The 20,033-nt window shown below is 26.7% G+C and overlaps 1 protein-coding gene across 1 annotated transcript; it reads right to left on the bottom strand.

Moving 5' to 3' along the window:
* Positions 1 to 13,238: 13,238 nt before the first annotated feature.
* LOC137831961 (gibberellin 2-beta-dioxygenase 2-like) lies at positions 13,239 to 19,252 on the bottom strand. The gene is made up of 3 exons (XM_068639884.1): positions 18,749 to 19,252; positions 14,531 to 14,900; positions 13,239 to 13,853 (listed from the first exon to the last, which is right to left on the bottom strand). The coding sequence occupies exons 1-3, from the start codon at positions 19,093 to 19,095 to the stop codon at positions 13,599 to 13,601; spliced, it is 972 nt and encodes a 323-aa protein (XP_068495985.1). The 5' UTR covers positions 19,096 to 19,252; the 3' UTR covers positions 13,239 to 13,598.
* Between the last annotated feature and the right edge of the window lie 781 nt (positions 19,253 to 20,033).

The raw sequence follows: 20,033 nt of genomic DNA, 5'->3' as shown, positions 1-20,033 counted from the left end.
ATGACCGAACAGAATTTTTATTGAGTGACATGCATTTGATTGGAAGCACTTAATCCTTTTCTCTTTTCTATCCGTGTACATCATTTTCAATGATGCATATCACTTGCGTGAAGTTTTGTGATGAAACAATCATAAGTAAATAAATAAATAAATACATACATATATATATATAAATAAATAAAAGTGTTGAAATTTTTTATATCATTTAATACATATGACATTAATTTTGTTATTCTTAAATCATTAGGGTTAACATTATCTTATTCAAATATTTGTAGGTGTACTAACACTTTATCACATATATATATATATATATATATATATAGTGTTAGTTAAAAATAATAAAATCATGTCATCAAATTAACATATTTATTAAAATTTTAGTATTAAAAAATATATTTGGAAGTAGAAAAAACTTATTTAATTATAAATAAAAAATAATAATTAAGCATGCATGATTTTGAAGTTTAAGGCATTTCAAAGGCCTCCCCAGACCCTTCACAGCCACAAGTTAAAGTATGCGTCAACAACAGTTAATGGTGACCAACTCTTGTCTCTTGTCAACTTTCATAGGTCATTTCCTCAAAATGTAGGGAAGTTCTTTCCTTCCCGTAACAAAGAAAGTGGATTCTTTTGTTGGCTTTTCCACTAAAAGGAAAAACATGTTTTACAATTAGTATTTAGTTATGATCATACTCTAGCTAATAATAAAACAAACCTCATATGCAACCTATGCTTGTATATGGAATCAATCATATCTTCAAGATTAAGAAGAAAGATGTTGTTTATAATGCAATGGTTAGAGAAAACTATTGTCTTATATTAGGTTTTGCAAATTATAATTATGTACTTATCTCCTAATCAAATCTTATCCGTGGATCAATTATTTATATTAGACACAAATACTTTTCATGTAATAAATTCAAAATCTTATAGTATGTTTGGATAAGACATTTTAAGAGAGTATCGATAATTTTAAATGTTTCATGATAAAGTATAATGTTTAGGTAAGAAATTTTGAAAGAAATTGAAAATATTGAATTTCACTATACTAATCAAATTATTTAAAATTTTAAAAATTCAAATTTAACTTTAAAAGTAAAAATTTAAAATAATTTGTATCTCAAATTCATATTTTTGTAATTTGGGTTAATTAGATTGACGTTGATTTTACTTGATCTAAATCCATGTAAATTCAGTTCAATTTAACATGACATCGATCCTACCTAATGTTGATATGGTCCTGACCTCATCTAGTGGCTCAATACAAGTCAAACTAAACTCGGTTAAACATAATCTAATTTGTCTTAATCTCATTTAAGCTAAACTAGATTTGGACAGTTTAGTCGATTGTGATTTCTAGAGTTACCAACTTGTTTATTTTAAGTCTAACATGACACATACACACACACACACACACACACATATATATATATATATATATATATATCTTTTTTGTCGACATTGGAATAAACACATTTTTAACGGAGAAGTGATCGATTATTTCGAAATCTTCTCCACGGCTCAATTGAAGGTTTGGTCTTGGATTACCTCCAAAGTTTCTTCATCTTGTTTTTCTTTTTCAGATTGGTGTCTTGACCTCTAGTATGTATGTTTTCGATTAAAAAAAAAGTTATTTTGTTTTAAGTTGATCGAGTGTTTATTTTGCTGTTTGCGAGGGGATATCGTATTTGTTATGTTGAATTGAATGTTAAGTATTCAAGATGTATAAGGGTTTGATCACTCCTAAAGTGACTCATATTTATTTATTTATTTTTTGTCGATAAAAAAATATTTATCTCTTATTCTCGTGAACATTAATTAACCAAAAGGGTAAAAGTATATAATAACTATGAATGTTTTTGAATAAAAATACAAATACATTTTTACATGAAAATCTGTTATTCATTGTTGCTAATGATTTTTTACAGTGAACATTCTGACCAAGCAACTAAATTATGTACTGGTTTTTTTGGGGAAAATTGATTAGTAGATTAGTGAACGAAGGGAATGAAAACAAAAGGAAATAAAAATTGATAGAAAAAACTTGTGGTCTATTATGCAGATTCTATTTTGTGCTTGGCCAAAAGGGTAGCTTAATGAAGTAAAAGAAATATATATTTTGTTCATACTTAACGAAAATATATTAATTAATATAGTAAAAGGAAATAAAACCATGTTTAATGCGTGATTAGTTGGGCATATAAGGTTTAGATAAAGCCGAAAATAACTTTTGTAGTCTCTTATTACGTGATGAAACTACTCGCTAATCACTATTCAATTACGTCAATACTTCGTTGTCCAATTCCTTAATACTAATTAGGACGATAACCAACATTTTAATTAGTTTGGCTCCAGATTAATGGATGCTCATTCTTATACCAAATTAATTCAATATTTTACTAAACAACCATTTTATGAGATAAACTGTTAAGAAGGTAATTAATGCTCCTATTAATTATATATAAATTATGAATGTCTTCAAATAATAAATGCTATTTTTTATCAACATTTTATATTAATTATTTCTACGTTGATAGATACAAGAGTTTTGAAACACTTTACATAAATCAATTAATAATAAATTTATGTTTAAAAACTACTTTTTTAACAATAATATATCAATAATAAGTACAAGGATTACCCAATCTATATACAATATGTACTAAAAATAATGCACTTGCTAAACTATAGAAAATAATCTAAAACTTATGTAATATAAGAAAATTATCAAATAAAAATCAATTTTTAGATATCAAAATAATTAATTATAATAATAATTAAATTAAATATTATTTTAAAAATTAAAAATAAATGATTTCTAAATTAGTTTTTATTAGTTCTAAATAATTTTTAAATTGGTATCTAATTAACTTAGATACCAATTTAGAAACCGTTTAACAATAATAGAAACTAATTTAGAAAAAAAAAATTATTTAATCTCTAAAATAATTTTCAATTTAATCACTATAGCAACTAATTATTTTTTTCTCTAAAATTAATTTTTATTTTATTACTTTTGTCAGTGATGCTTGAATAAGAATCAAATACTCATAGCTTTTCATGGTATAACACATCTTTCATCTATAAATTTGCCAGGATTATTGGGTTAGTCACACCTAATTTTTTTACTACTATTTTTTATTAATATTAAATAAATAGTAAGATATATAATGTAAAATATAAAGTATGTCATTTATGTGTCACTATATAAATGATAATAGTATAACATTTTAAATATATTATTTAAAATTAAATAAATATTATATCGAATATAAATTCACAAGTTGAAAATTATATTTATGTACCTTAACTCAAATAGTTAATAAAAATTATATTTAATTAAACATATTTTTCATAAATAGATATAAGTTATCTGATGATTATAAATATATAAGAAATATAAATATAAAGTGATGTTATAAATTTATGAATAAAATATGTAAAGATTTGAATTAAATTTACTTTTTAAAAGTAAACCTTTTTTTAAGTTGCAGTCTGTTTGATTTTTTGTTTATTTGATTTTTAATTTTTTAATACTTTTTTTTCAACTTTCTTTATATAGGATCCGTTCTCAACACCCCAATCATCTATACTCTAATTAGTAAAAAATTATAACGCATTTCTACACTCTTCCGATAAAATAAGTGTAGATTTTTTTTTCCATGTCAACAATAGAATATAATTAGGTTTAATTAAGTTTTAACTAACTTATAAATTTAAATATTTTTAAATTAAAATTTTATTAAAAATATTTTATCAATTAGTTTCTTCCTTCTTCAATTTTTTTCAACTTGTCAACCAACTTTTTTTCCATCCCAATACTGATATGTTGAAGGAGATTGGACTTTCTTTCTTCAATTTTTTACATTCCAAGACTCATAAGTTGAAAGAGATTGGAGATGGAGACAAAAGAACTCCTTAACAAGTTAAAACAAAAAGATAAAAATAACGATTACAAAATCAAATTACAAATACTTAATTGAAAATAAAAAATATTTTAAATACTCAATAAAATAAAATTTATAATCAAATCTTAATTTAAAATATCGAAAATTATAAAATAATTAAACCTTAAAATTATCTGCACCACACCATTGTAATTCTAACATCTTTTCCTGTAGAGCTTCAACAATTATTTTCAAGAACAAAACACAATAAAATCTTCATAAACACTAAAAAAATAAAATTGTAGAAAAAAAGGAGTTTTTGTTTAGAAATGTAGTAATTAGGGATAAGATTAAGTGTAGTGGTGTTTGACTTGAAAGAAAAGATGGTTGAGTGGAGAGTTCTGTTTTACACCTAAAACGCGGGTGAAGCAGAAAATATATAAATTTGTTAATACATGGAGATGTGAAGTTGAATCATTGCTTACGTCATAAAACACACTAATCAACCACAGTGTCATTCTTAATTCTCACGTGCTTTGAATTATGCACCAAACCCTCCCTAATTTCCACTTTTCCCTCATAATACAAAATACTCCTTCTTATTAAATTCTTCTTTTTATTTTTCTAGTTAGGTATCTTTTCATTCAGTTATGGTATTCGTCAGTTAATAATTATAAATAAATAAACAAGTAATATTGTTAAAGACATTTAACGAATTCAACATTTCTCTTTTAGTTTAATTTTTTATATCAGGAACTAAATGCAGGATCGTTAAGATATAGGTCAACATCACTTTTAGTTATGTATATATAGTAATTAGATAAATTATGAAAATAATTAAATAATGATATTTTAAATTAAAAAATATATAACAATTTTTTTTATATAAAATTGCTCAGACAATTAAAGCATAGGAAATTGATAAGTAACTTTTCGAAAAGATAATAATAAAAAAGAGAATGGGCCAGCATGATGGTCCCAGCCCAGGCGTATGGCCTATGTGGAGTGACATAATAGTGGGCCACAAAATTTGTTTGGTTGGGGGACTTAGAAGATCCGTTCAACTCCCAATTCAAGCTTAGGACTTAGCTCACACACCAAACCAGCGTTTCCTTTCCAGTCTCCGATTTTATTTTTTTTTAAAATAAATTAAATTTAAATAATATATATACTTATTCATTACCAATCAATATTATTGTAAAATCCTTGATACTCATTTTAATTACCATGAATAAAAAATTCTGATAAATAATCTGATTTATGGTATTTGATATTTTATTGTTTATAAGAGCAAAATAAAATTATAAATTGTAATTTTCCTTTTTGTTTTAATTTTAACTTAAATAGTTCTGTAATCACTTTATAAAGTGATTGTGTTTTTATTTTATTTTCTCTGATATTTTTATATTTAGTACCTTAAAAAAGTTAAAATCAATGATTTTAGTCTTCGTAGAATGAATAAATATTGGTTTTGGTCCCAACATTTTTCTTTGATTTTATCCTTCTAAAATATGAAACTACTGCTCTCTTTTCTAAAATTTATTTTGAGTTAAATTAATTTATTTTTATTTAAGAGATCTATATGTTTTTGGAGATGTCAAATGTTGACATTATCTATGAAACAATAGTGAGTGTGACAAAATATAAATTTTCAACCGTTTTGCTAATAGTACAGTTGTTAGCTAATGTAATTAATGCTAGAGTAAAAAATAAAATCTTAAAATTTTAAAGGATGAAAACCGAATAATTTTTTTATAAGAATTGAAATCAAAATATAATAATTTTATTGGGACTATAAATATATTAGGTAATGTTGCTAATAGGTGCGTTGTGTTCCTATAAATTTCATATATAAGCATGTCCTCAAAAAATTTATATATTACTTTTTTTATCTTTATAAAATTTAAGATATTTTTTTGTCCTTTTTAGTAATAATATAGACAAAAGACTGTAAATTTAACACACAAATTTTACTATTAAAATTAATTTGGATTATATATATATATATATATTATAATTTATAATATTTTAAGATAGTAATTCATTTAAGGTTTTCATCTATTATTATTACCATAAAAAACTTAAAAAATATGTTTAAATTTAGAAAAATCTAAATTAACACAGTAAAACTTTTACGGATGTATGATAAAAATTCGACTTACCAACTCATGATAAAAAAAACTATAAAAAATGTTTTGACGCATTCCAACAATATTCTAACATAATTAAAAAGAACAGCATGTTGTATTTTTCACTCTCATGTTTTAAAACTTGCACCCCAATGAGGGGTAAAAAGTAACAAAGTTATCCCTAAAGAAATGCACTTCAAATTATATTATATATTCATTCAGACAATACTTTTCATTAATATATTATTAAATGCACAATTCGATATATTTTGTTGGAATCAGATATATCTTCAAAAAGATATTAATGTATTTTAAATTAAAGTATTTTAAGAATGTATTTTTTATTTCCAAATGCACAAGTCAAAAATAAAAAAAAATATATTATACATTTTAAAATACAAAAGGTGAATATAAAATACAAAATTTCAAAAGGATAAAATTGTAATTTTCTTTATACGGGATGTAGGTTTAAAAACATGAGATTTAAAATGCAATGCCCAAAAAAAATAAGGTGGTAGAAATATACATTAATTGTCTCACATTCTATTGACACACGTCATAATCATTATATACATATTAATATGATAAAAAAAATTGTCATAGTTATTTTACAAATTTTAAATTTGATTTCAGTTTTTATATTAAAAATCAGTATATGAAAGAATAAAAAAAATAAAAGATGTAAATTGTTTAAATTAAGTGAACTAACGTGTTTAAGCTACCAATTGGTGGTGGTGAGTGATAAATTAATCGAATTTAGTTAATCCAATAAATGATCGATCCTTAATAAATTGTAATGAGTCGAATAATCCAATTTGAGAGACAACTCTAATTATTAAAAAAACAAAAGACAAAATAATAATAAGTAAAAATGATAGGATTTAATTTATATGATAATATTTTTGAACTTATAGTCTTATCTATTTTATGGATTTTCCATTCTCATGTGGAGAAACCTATTTTATAACTGTATCTTTCATGAAGAAACTAGAAATGGATTTCTTATAATCTATTAATGTATAACAATTACAACGCTTTAGTTTTCACTTTTTATTTCTTATCTTTTATTTTTTTATTGACTGTCGTATACATAGGTGGAGGTTTGTAATATTATTTCTTCTTTGTTCTGAAGAAATATCTTGCAGAGTGAGTTATGATTATATGGTTGATTTTGTATGCACCATTTTAGAAATCTAACACCTCAATGTTCAAGAAGTCACCATCATTTTCTTCCCATAAGAAAAAGACAGAACTAAGATAAAGTCAATAAAAGACAGTTTTAAATAAGCAACTTAAGACCAAGTCAACATAGTAACAACATAATTACACTACATAACGATAATAATAACTATTATTATTATGGACCAATCCCTTTTCTAACAATGATTTGCGGCAAACCTAAACCAATCAGAAGGGCTTTTTTTGTTTAATCTCGGATGCGTGGATGTAGGTTTTAAATTTTAGGATTTTCTAAGATGTGATTTGTTGGTTCAGTTAGCATAATTTAAGGATTAAACAGGTTCAGTCTATGAACATATATTTATAATCTATCTAAACTTATTAATGAAAAAGTTGTGTCATATTATATTTTGTTATGTGATTTAATATTCAATACACTTTTTTTATTTAAATTTAGTTTTTTTTTTAAATTTTTATTTAGATGTTTGTTGGCTATAAACTTAATTTTTATTTTTATTTTTTTATATATAAAAGTGTTATTAATTATTTTTTCGAATACGTCTAATAATTTCACTTATTTAAAATTGAGATCAAAGTAACACTTTAAATACACATTTCACTCATAATAATGCAAGTCTTTTAAAAAACCTGTAACACTTTGAATTCCAAAACAGAAAAAAAAAATTAGTAGAAAACTACATCTATTCTTTATGAGAAGTAATATGTTCCAACTAAGTTGAGATATAAATATTTGTTTTTCTTTCTCGATGAGAGAATTATCATTTATTTGTCCTCTCGAAACCTATTTATACTTTTTTTTGTGATGAACTTTAGTGGTTTTAGGTTTTGTTTAAGTTCAACCCTTTAATTAATATGAGATTTTAACTTGTTTAACGATTTAATCTATAAATATGAGTTTTAATTAAATTCCTCTAACAATATAGGATTGAGAATGAACACATCTATATTATGGTATATTATGGTTGAAAGTAGTTGTTGCAAATAAGAACAATATAAATAGTAGTATTTATTCTTCAAAATAACTACATATTTATTTATAATTTCAAAATTATTTATTTAACGCAACTATTATAAATATGCTTATCTTCGTTTCTTAAAAAGTAAAAGAAATGAAGTATATTTTAATTTTGAAATAAGAAAATAAAGTTACTCAGATACCATTTATAGATACCATTTATAAGTTCTAACTAAAATACTATAGATGTTATATTAAATAACCTATAATTATGATTCAAATTTGGATGATCAAATCTATATTTGTGCTAATCTCTATAACTTAATAATAATAATTCAATCCAAAATTGAGAAAGAACAAAAAAAAAATAGTTCTATAGGACTAGATCTAGAAGACAAGAATTAAAATTTGAGTAAGGGTTTAGAAAATATTCAAATTTCAAATTGCGTTTACAAAAATAAATATTTCTAAGTTACAAGAAAAAAAATCCTACAAATAAAAAAGGCTTCAATTCATGCATAGACTTTTTTTTGCCACTTTGAGAAAGAGTTTGAATTTAAGTCACCCTTACCCTACTTAAGCTTACAAGTCAATGTTGTGAAGAGTACTTCAGGACACGACTTGGAGATATGATACTTATTTCTAAGTAAAACTATTGTTACCCTACTTAATATATGACTTAACAAGGGCACTAATGAAAGTTTAGTGAGATAAAAAAAATTGAATAAAATAAAGCACTCACTATTATTTATGTTATTTTCATCCACAAGTTCCAACACTTTGACTCATCTCATAGCAGTTTGAGTTGAATTAAGTTCCCAAATTTCGATGTGTGAATTATCAAATATCATCTAAGCTTCTAGTTTGACCCCTCCCAGTGTTGCTTTAGTTCATCCCCAACTTTAGCTCAATTATCGCAACAAGTTTTGCTGCTCAACTTGTGACAATGTTCCCTATTCAACATAAAATATACCATCATCTTCGTTTTCTCTTGCCACCACTAACCATCACCATCTTTTTTTCAGCAAAAGGTCCAAAATCTGGGGACAGGATTTCGGCTAAGTTTGAAACCTTTCTTTTTATTGCACACTGTTATAATAAATTATGACCAAATTAAGTATCAACGTTCTGGAAGGAAGCCAAAGCTCAAAATGCACCACATTTTAATCATTGGAAAGTTACGTGTATGTATATCTTTCCTAATTCTAGATTCCACTAAGTGGAATAACTTGTTAAGACTTTACTAAGAACATCTAGAAAAAGCAGCACTACTAATCTAGCATTATTCATTTTCTAATGTTTTTTTAAACGTGTTTTGAATATGCCTGTAATATTTAATATGTTTACTTTTGATTAATTATCTTATTATGAGATATTTAGCGTATTTTTGAGATACTTAGTGGAGCACCGGTTTCGTCTACCTTCACAAGTCCTCAACTCTCAAACCTGTTCAGATGAATAATTGATACACGCTTTTGCTCATGCTGGCTTAATTATGTGAAAATATATATCTATGGAGAAATTAAAGTAAATGATTTTAACGGAAAATAAGTTTAATATCTATTTTGTAATTTAACTATTATAAAATAGGTTTATGTTTTTCTATGTATACCCATCGAGAAATATCCAAATCTTTTAAACTAGTATAAAAATTTCTATAATGTAATTTTAGTTTATTGAATAAATTTATTTCAATTTTTGTGCTGATTATCTAGTCCGATAAGGATAAATATGAAAAAGCTATAGAAGCCTTGCCTTATATATTTTTTTTAGTTACAAAGGAGGGTGAGTATCTAGGTATTAGGTAATAAACAATGGCCGGTGAAGGCATAGATCTAACCTTTTATTGTCATCATACCCTAAAAAATGGATACTAGGTACCAAGAAACTACAACCAGCAAAGAAAACTGTGTATAAAATAGGCCCTATTCCTTCTTACTATTTCATACTTATTTTCTACAACATTTTAAAGACAGTTTATTTTAGCACCGGTTAGACGAAAAGATTATTTTGTTTTAAAAAAATACATTTTGAATTTTTATAATTTAAAAATGTATTTTTTTTACACCTTTTAGATGAGAGAATTTTGAAGATATTTCTGTATCCATAAATACTTTATAAATTCTATATATTATGGATTATAAAATTTAAAAGGTATTTAATAGGTATTCTAGATTATAAAATTCAGTATTTCCAAAATACATTTAAGATTCTATAATCTATAATTTTTTAATCACCTATTCCAAAATAAATAAATAAAATCAATAAAGTAATTTTGTATTTTAAGAAGTATCGAGGTCACACAAGAAGAAACCCATTTTAATGTGTTCAATGCCCAACCAAAACATGTCGGACTAAAATATTTTGCCTCTGCAGACCAAGGGGCTTTTACTTCCTGCACCACAATATTTTTGTCCAACACACCATATTTTCCTTCTACAGTTTTTTTGAAATACTCATTTTACAACTTTTTTTAATTATAACTCTTTTAACCTTCAAAAGCTTCATTTTTGTCTTGCTCTCCACTGGTGCCCCACGACATATTGTTTTGGCTCAGAAAATTGTTGGAGAACAAGGTTTGTTTTGTAGAGGTTAAAGTTAGCTAGCTCATTTGGATAAATATTTGTTTTGAATTTAGCAATCCAATTTTGTTCTAAATTAAACAATTTGAAATTAAAAAAACTACTTTATTTAGAGAGGTTAAAACTTATATAATCTAGAAGGTTAATAATTGTAATTGCATATCAAATAATACAATCAGTTATAATATATTGTCAAGTTTCAAATTTCAAACTAAGAGAAACACTCTACAAGAAGCATTTTGAAATGTACAATATTTTACATGATTATTAACATCAACATAATCTTTATGAACGTTCAATGTGATCCCTCTTAAAAGTGAATATTGTAAGTCTTCTAAGTATAGGTTGAGAAATATCACTCTTATCCTATTTCTAATTGTCTAAAACAAAACAAAGAATACTTTTTAAAGAATAATTGTTAGAATAATAAGAGTATATTTCTTTGAAAGGATGAATTTACATAGACAAGTGAGGAGTTATTGGAGATCTCACATTAACTAGAGATGAAAATATTTCATTATATATAAGTGAGTGTAAACCTCACCTCATGAGTCAGTTAGGTGAGTCAGTTTTATGGGGTTGAATTATGCTTAAAATCTACTTTGTTAGAATAATAAGAGTATATTTCTTTGAAAGGATGAATTTACATAGACAAGTGAGGAGTTATTGGAGATCTCACATCAACTAGAGATGAAAATATTTCATTATATATAAGTGAGTGTAAGCCTCACCATGAGTCAGTTAGGTGAGTCAGTTTTATGGAGTTGAATTATGCTTAAAATCTACTTTGTAATAGGAACGAAGAAAAATATGGACAAAAAAATAAAAAATAAAAAAACATGAAAAAATACTTTAAATTATTATATCTTTCTTTTTCGTATAAAAATAATATTTGCAAAGAAATCAACATATAATCGATTAAAAACACATTCATAAATATGTAGCACATACAATTAATTAGATACAAAAATGTAATCCGTTAACAAAACAATAATAATAAAAACTGTGAGAAGAAAATAATAGTGAAACTAAATTCATAAAATAATTATAAAAAGAAAAAATAATATCATATAATATAATATTATATTTTACTAAAACTAATTTATATCAACAAAGAAATTTTGATCAATTTATTAAATATATTATTTTACATATTTTTAAATTTATTAGATCAATATAATCATTTACAAGTTTGCACAATTTTTTTTCCATTTTTTTAACTTTACATTCCTTACAAGAAAATCATCAAATTGCAACTAATTTTAGATACCAAAATAATTAGTTACTATTGGACTAGATTAGAAATCATTTTAGAGACTACACAAAATATTGATACCTAAATTAGTTTCTATTATTAATAAAAATTTAAAGTAGTTTTTAAATTAGTATCTAACTATTAGCTACCAAGGTTTTAACTACTAATATTTTATATTCTAAATTAGTTTCTAAAAGACTAATTGAAACTAATTTGAAATCTAAAATATTAGTAGCTAAAATCTTGATAGTTAATTTAGATACCAACTTAAAAACCATTTTATAAATTTTTATGAATAATAAAAATCACTTTATATACAAATAATTTTTTAATCTCTAAAATAGTATTTAATTTAGTTAATATCGTGATTAATTAATTTTGGTGTGTAACTTTGGTTGCTATTAAATGAATTTCTTGTAATGATTATCTTTTACTTCTTCTAAATAATTTAAATTTTCACTATCTTTCTCTTTATTTTCTTTTTTTTTCCACTCCATATTTTAAACACATAGTAAAGAAACTCGAAGAAGAAATTAGTAGGCATAACGTGATTTATTATTTTTTTCTAAAAAAATAATGTAAAAAATTAGAATGTTCTAGAAGGTTCTAAAAGTTTGTAGAAACATATACAAGTTTCTAAAATATTATAAGAAGGTATAAGAAAGATGTATGAACTCATAACTTGAGTGGACCTCAATTTTAGCTCCTAATTTTGACTAACAACCTCCTAATTTTGAATTTGAGGCTAAAAAAAAGACAATGAAAAAACAAGATTTTCATAATAAGAAAAATATTATATGACTTAAAATAAACTAATGAGGCTTTGGAACATGGGAACTGGTTCATTGTTACTGCAAATAAGTTTTTTCTAAATGTTTTGGGAGCATGGAATCTATCTCTAAGCTAAAACACGTGTTTTTAAGGTTGGTGTATTTTAATGTTGATGCTTTACTAATTATAGAAAGTGATCAACCAGAAAATGAAATCAGAATTTCAAGTCATCAATCATTAATTTGTATATTTATACTTTATTTTTATAAGGATGTTAAAGTATTATTTTTCTACTTAGAAAAGTTCATTTTGGATATATTCTTTATTTTATAAAAACAAAGTTAATAAGTTATCGTATAAAAATTAGTCCGTATTGCATAACTATATATTTTTTAGTTATAAAAGTGAAGAAGAAGAGGAAGAAAAAGGTTGCACGTGCATGTGATAAAAGAACCATTGCTGATAAAAAAACCATTCAATAAACGAAAGTTCCCTCATAATCACAAGAACAACCACCTGAATCAAAGAACCTCAAACACAGATTCGTTTGAGTTAAGATGCAACAGCGGTAGTTAATGGCACCCAATGTTAGCAGTCCATCAACAGAAACTTGTTTTTGTGTTTTGTTTTTTGTTTTCCTTATGAAGTTAATTTGCAGAGTATGAGGCAATGCAAAATTTGTTGGGACATTTTGGCAAAGCACATAGCAACAGAAGAACAATGGAGACCACAGCAAAAAGTAAAGGGAGGAAAAACCTTTACAGTGTGGTATTGGTATTAGGAAGTGTAGTTTTGGGTGTGGAAGAAGGAAAGGTTTCAGTCGAGTTGAGTGCAGTTCCTGAAAAGGTCAATGCGGCGTTCTCCCAGCCTCATTGAGTAGGTGACTTTCTTGTATTCAGCCCAAGTGAAGGGTTTGAAGAGGGAGGGCCTCTGGGGTGTAACCATAACTGAGGGAGCAACAATGCATGCATCAAGTGGTGGACCCCCAAAATACGCCACCGACATTCTAGACTTGTGTGAGTTTGTCACAGCCCTGTGTCTCACGCTCACAAATCTTCCATTTGTCATAACCTACACAACACATCAATAAACATAAATCATTCACTTCCCGTTTTTGTACCACCTCTTCCACACATAACCGAAAGCTAATTCGTCACCAAACCTTAACCTACCTCCCCATTATTAGTATTCATTCCATCCACTTCTCAAGATGTTGTACATAACTAACATGTTGCTTGTCATGTGTGACATGACATCTCACGTGTCTAACTATACCCTTTTTTGTTTAATCACAATTGGGGCAAGAGAAAGTGGGATATCTAAATTTCCAAATCCATTACCATGTACTATGTTACATTACATCTTGTTTCTCTGTGTTCTGTGTGTGTGCGTGTGTCTATCTTCTTGGCTCTCTATCCACAACCCTCATATAATATTTATCTGCTGCTTCTAAGTGGATCTTGAAGTAAACCTTTCTGATATTCAATCAAAAAAATTCAGTGACTTTTGTGATCAAGTTGAAGGGTTAAGCTTTTTGTTTGAAGACAGAAAGATAGAGATATAAGTAGTGTGTGTTAATTTGTTTGGCAGTCCCATGTGCGAGGTGTTAGAGCAAAGGCAGCCCAACCAAAAGCAAAGGCAACCCCAGGCCCCCCACTACTACCCTGAGTATGTGTTGTGCTGAGGAAAATGAAACCAGGTTGTGGGGCTGAAAAGAAAAAAGATGTGTAGGATAAGAACACATATACCTGCAAGAGATCACCCACATTAACACAGAAAGCTGAGGGGTCAGGAGCAACTGGGTTCCACACCCCATCTTGAAGAGAGATTTGGAGGCCACACACGTCATTGGATCTGAGGATGGTAAGGATCTGAGGGTCAGAATGCTCCCCAAAGCCAACCTTGGTGTGGTTGTGGGAGGGAGACTTGTCCTTATCCTTGCAGTCTTTGTTAAGTATCGGTGGGTAGTGATTGAACCTCAGGACTGAGTCACTATCAACCTCCCTGATCAACCTGCTCAAAAACCATCTATCCGGAACCCCCAGACCCTCTGCCATTAGCTCCAAAATCTCACATGCCAGCTCCCTCACTCCCTCTGTGTATGCACTCACACTACAGCTGTCATGTACAATTGCACAGTCACACACTCACACCCTATATATTCTTTTCTCTCATGCTTATCTCAAACTTTTAGATAAGTAAACTATAATCTCAACTTTAAACTATATTAAATGCTCAAAAATACAAATTTATCTTTCATACTATATAGTAGCAGTACTGATTTGAACAAAATTATATGGGCCAAAATAAGAGGTATACTTCACCCATCCACAGCTAGATAACAGTGAACTGAAATGGTGGCAATGGCAATTGAAGAAATTGAAGAAATAGCAGAGATGTTTTGATCTGCACCGTACAGTACACTGACAGCATATGCTTTATACATTTCACTTGTGAGATTGGTTTTTTGGGTAAGAAAAAGAATTGTTAAAGAAGTTGTTGTGGATAACAAATGGGGAATCTGATTTTGAAGTCTGACCTTTTGGTTTTGATTTGATTGGACGTTGTTGATTTATTTGAGATACTTATGTATGTATGTGTCAATCTGAAACCCAATGTTTTATCCAACAGAACTTTTTCTGACCTTTCCAATTTGATTGCCCCCTTTTTCCCAAATTAATCATAATCATGAGTAAATAAATCACAAGCACGCAGCACTGATCAGTGTTGACATGACAAAGACAGAGTAGAAAGAGGTAAAGTGAGTCTCTGACATATTATCCCACCTCCTAGGAGTACCTACTCCTTTTCCATACTCCCATGTGCTCCACGAATGACTTCAAATCTCACGTGCATCACAAACCTTTTAACACCATTTTTCTTTTTATTTACTTTTTTTATAATTATAACACCTTTCTCTCTTACCTTACCTTTTCTTCTTCTATGCCTCACAACTCAACAAACAAAATATAAATGAAAAGAAAAATGGTACTTTTCTATTTTTTTAATTTTCTTTTCTACCCTATTTTTATCACATCAATCATAGCAGCATTCAATCATAGCATTGTTGAAGCAATGGTGTTATTTAAGTGGCAAGGACTGAATCTTCTCAAAGCAAGCATTGGAATTGAGAGAACAAGGCCATCTGTGTTGTCTGTTTTATACAGTACGGCACTTCAAATAAATAAAAATCTTATTGCATTACGAGTTTCGTATTAATTGGATGTTTTTAAATAATTCCTTTTCAAAGGATCTGGTCATCATATATTTTATTAACTGCTTAAAAATTATTCACCTACTCTTACTTTCTTAATACAATCAACATTTTAAGACATGTAGATACATGCTCAATTTACATTTCTTTAAAATGAATTAACTAAAACATGCATTGATACTTTAAAGCTGTACCAAAAATTGGGTACATACACTTAACTGTATGAGATTATCATTTAAATAAAAAACTCTAATATAAATATATAAGAAAATGTATATATATATTTTTTATATGGGGAAGTCAGATTAACTGTAGTAAAGGATTGTTGGACCACATAAAAAATTCCCGTTAGGCACAATCTGTTTATATCTATTGAAATGAAATGAAGTAATAAAGATATAGAATGAAAAATAAAATCCTATTATTTATTAGAGAAAATAGAAAAAAAAACATTTTCATAAAAATAACACCTTTTCCTTATTAGTAATAAATGAAGATGTAGTCGCTCATTTCACTTTTTTGTTTTATTTTCTTAAAAAGTTAATTAATATTTTTTACAAAAAATATATTTTAAAATATAAATTAAGAAATAAGCAATTACCTTTTATTTATATAAATTTTCTTTGTTTTTTCACCTATGTCCTAGTAGAAAAAAAAATCTTTCAGCCTCTTGTTATTTCTATGTATATATAATACCTTTATTTTACTCTATTCCTCTTATTCTATATTTATCTTTTTTTCTCCATCCAAATAGTAACTTATTTATATTCATTAAAACAATCTTTATTTAAAAAATCTTAATTAACATAGTTTTATTTTAATTCTTCATGCAGTTATATAAATTCAAAAAGGTTAAAACAATCCTCATTATATATAGTATTTCATACGGTTTAGTTTAGAAATAACTACAACTACAATAAAATTATTAAATAAAAACTAATTAATAGAAACAAAAAATAATTAATCGTTATAATGACTAAATTAAAGACAATTTTAAGGACTAAAAAAATTATTGATTTCTAAATTAGTTTATATTATTGATAAATAGTTTCTAAAAGGGTATCTAACTAGCTAAGTTTTTTTTGCTACCAAATTTAGAATTTAAATAATTGGTAGTTAAAACCTTGGTAACTAATTAAATATGAATTTAGAAACTATTTCTCAAAAATAGAAACTAATATAGAAACCAATAATTTTTATAATGTTTAAAATAATCTCTAATTTAGTCATTATAACAACTAATTATTTTTTATCTTTAAAATTGATTTTTGTTTAATGATTTTAAGAATAAATATAACCGAAGACGAAGAAGAAGGGATAGTTTAAGTAGGTGATGTGTGAATAAAATATGAGAAAGAGAACTTTGTGTGAGGATGCTTAAAAAATCTATAGAAATCAACATAATTAAGTTACTCAAAATGAAGGAGAAATCAACAAATTTTCCCTCCATTCTTCTTCTTATAATAACAAATTCTTAATTAATAATAAATAGAAGTATTATTTTTGACTAATTTTCTCCTAACTGAACACTCTTTTCATTATTATTTTTTTTGTATTTTTCTTCCACTTATTTTCTCTATATGAAACTAAAAGTTTTCTTTGAAAATAGAGGGAGGGAGAAGGTGAAATTGTATGATGATACAGATCTAAGGACCACCTGCAACGTGCTGTTCTATAAAAAATGGTTGGCACAGTGCCATCACTCACAGATGGGAATAACCTTCACACACAAACACATTCTCTCTCCCTTCTTTCTTTGTGTTGGTCAGATACAACTCATAGGGACGTACATCATTTCAACCCACCAAAATAATAGATCCTACGTTCCATTTTGCATGGAAAGAATACAAAGATAAAAACAATATAAAAATAAATAAATATAACAATAACAATAGTAAATAACCAATACAAGAGGAGTAAAAATAAAATAAAATCCTATTTTCTAATATTATATACTTTTTCAATGTCATATAGGGTTTATAACAATTAATTCTTTAAACCAGACATTATAATTATTAAGGTGGTCACTACTTAAGCTGGCAAGAACTTACTAGCTAGCCTGGTCCATATCAACAACAAATAAGAATTTATCTGGTCACTCTGATGCTACCGTGCAAGTTTTTTCTTTTTCTTTTTATAAAATTAATCCGTATTCTTGTTTTAATTACATTTTTTTTACTTAATAAAACATCTTGCATGTGTGTGAAAAAACTTATAAAAATGGTTTAGAATCAAATAAATTGGTTGAAAATATAAGTTATAACAAGGTACATTAATTTAATACCTGAAATGAACCCCACTTGAAAAGAATTGATATATGGTAACTAGGAATTTATCTGAACATGTTATTTTATTAGAGGATTATATATTTGTAAATAGAGAGGTGTGTATCCATGGTTATTGGTGTCTTACTTACTCATGAGTCATGACCTTGTCACCTCCCAACTGTTACTTTTGTTATTCACCAGATCTTGTCCATCTTTTTGCCACACACACATGATCACACAAAGTGGCATGTCCCCAGAATAAAATAAAACAAAAACCAATCCATCACCTCAATTGTAGTTAAGGGAGAGACAGAACCAAACATGCAGCAAGATCAATTTGAATAATCATCTCCATACATAAGAAGCATAAGTTGATTTTATAGTTTATGAAAAAGGGTTTTGTTTGACTTTTTTGTAGCAAGTGTCAGAGATAAATGTAAAAGTGTTGGACAATGACAGAAAGTACGTGCAATGAGTGGACGAACCTGAAGTTTGAAGGCACATTGGAGATGTTGTTGAAGTGAGCCATGGAGGGAGGAGTAGCACTAAGGAGAAGGTACTCAATCTCTCCCATGTCTCCATTGAAGCCTATGTTCTTGCAGCCATAAAGGGGAAGTTGTTTCTTTTGGGCCAGTGGCTTCGCAAAGAAATCAAAAGCTGCTTCTTCCATTTTGGCTATGGTGTCGCAGGGAACTCCATGGTTGATCACGTTGAAGAAACCGTACTCCTCACAAGCTTTCACTATGAGTTTTCTCACCATTGATCTTTCTGTGGATAAGTCCACAACGGGAAGATGAATGGGTAAAATCTTTTCACTCCTTATAACCACCATATCTAATCCTTAGGGATTTACACAAGGAGTTCAATGCAAAAAAAATTAAGCAGTTGTTGAGTTGGTAAATATATAGTATGAGAGAATGAGATTAGAAAGGTAGAGAAATGGAAAGTATGTGAAAGATGATGAAGGAGGAAGAAGGAAGGTACCAAAGTCTAACAACTGTATGGGATATTTATAGGGAAGAAAGGTATCATGTGAAAGATGAGAGTGTGGGAGAAATCCATTTTGAGGATTAAACCTCTATGAGTTATTATTCAATTAGATTCTAGTTTTAAATTTAATAACAGCATTTTTTATTTATTTTGTAAATTTCTAAGATAAAACTTTAAATTTAGTGAAGGATTTTGCAAACAATATTTATTATATATTTATATTTATTTTTTATTGTATATTGAAAATGATTGTCTTTAAAAGAAAATATAGGAAGAATAAAAATTATACTAATAGTTAAAATTGAAATTAAATGAATGAATCTCATTCTTTATATGCAACTATATAGTTAAAATAAAATCTTCTTTGAATGAACATTTTTTATAATTTATTTTTAATCTACTTCTTTCCGTGTTTCTTATTTGACTTTATTTTTTTATTGTTTTAATTGTAGAAACAAGTGTGGGAGTATTTTCTTTTGTAAAAACAACATGAGTCTACGTAGAACAAGAGATTAAAATTAATTAAATAGTATAAAAGATTTTTTATTATAATTAAATAACAATAAAATTATATAAAGAAAAAAACTCTTCATAAATATTTATGGATTTTTATTCCAGGATACAGTTTCTTCGTAAAAAAACAACAATAGTTTAGTTTTCAAAGTGAATTCAGTTTTCTATTTGTTTTTTAAAATTTTACATTTTTAGTCTTGTGACAGTTACAATTTTTTTATTCGTTTTTTTTTCTTAAATGTAAATTAGAAAGAAATATATATATAT

The sequence above is a fragment of the Phaseolus vulgaris genome, chromosome 6 (genome assembly GCF_000499845.2).
Source record: "Phaseolus vulgaris cultivar G19833 chromosome 6, P. vulgaris v2.0, whole genome shotgun sequence".
In the NCBI taxonomy this organism is placed as follows: Eukaryota; Viridiplantae; Streptophyta; class Magnoliopsida; order Fabales; family Fabaceae; genus Phaseolus; species Phaseolus vulgaris.
This window is presented reverse-complemented; position numbering and strand designations above follow the sequence as displayed.

What these genes read in the sequence shown, in the direction of transcription:
- LOC137831961 (XM_068639884.1), bottom strand. Translation starts at nt 19,095, where the DNA reads ATGGTGGTTATAAGGAGTGAAAAGATTTTACCCATTCATCTTCCCGTT. An exon ending in AATGTGCCTTCAAACTTCAG is followed by an intron (nt 14,901 to 18,748) that starts GTTCGTCCACTC and finishes TGTACATGACAG; the next exon opens with CTGTAGTGTGAGTGCATACA. An exon ending in ATGTGGGTGATCTCTTGCAG is followed by an intron (nt 13,854 to 14,530) that starts GTATATGTGTTC and finishes TGTGTTGTGTAG; the next exon opens with GTTATGACAAATGGAAGATT.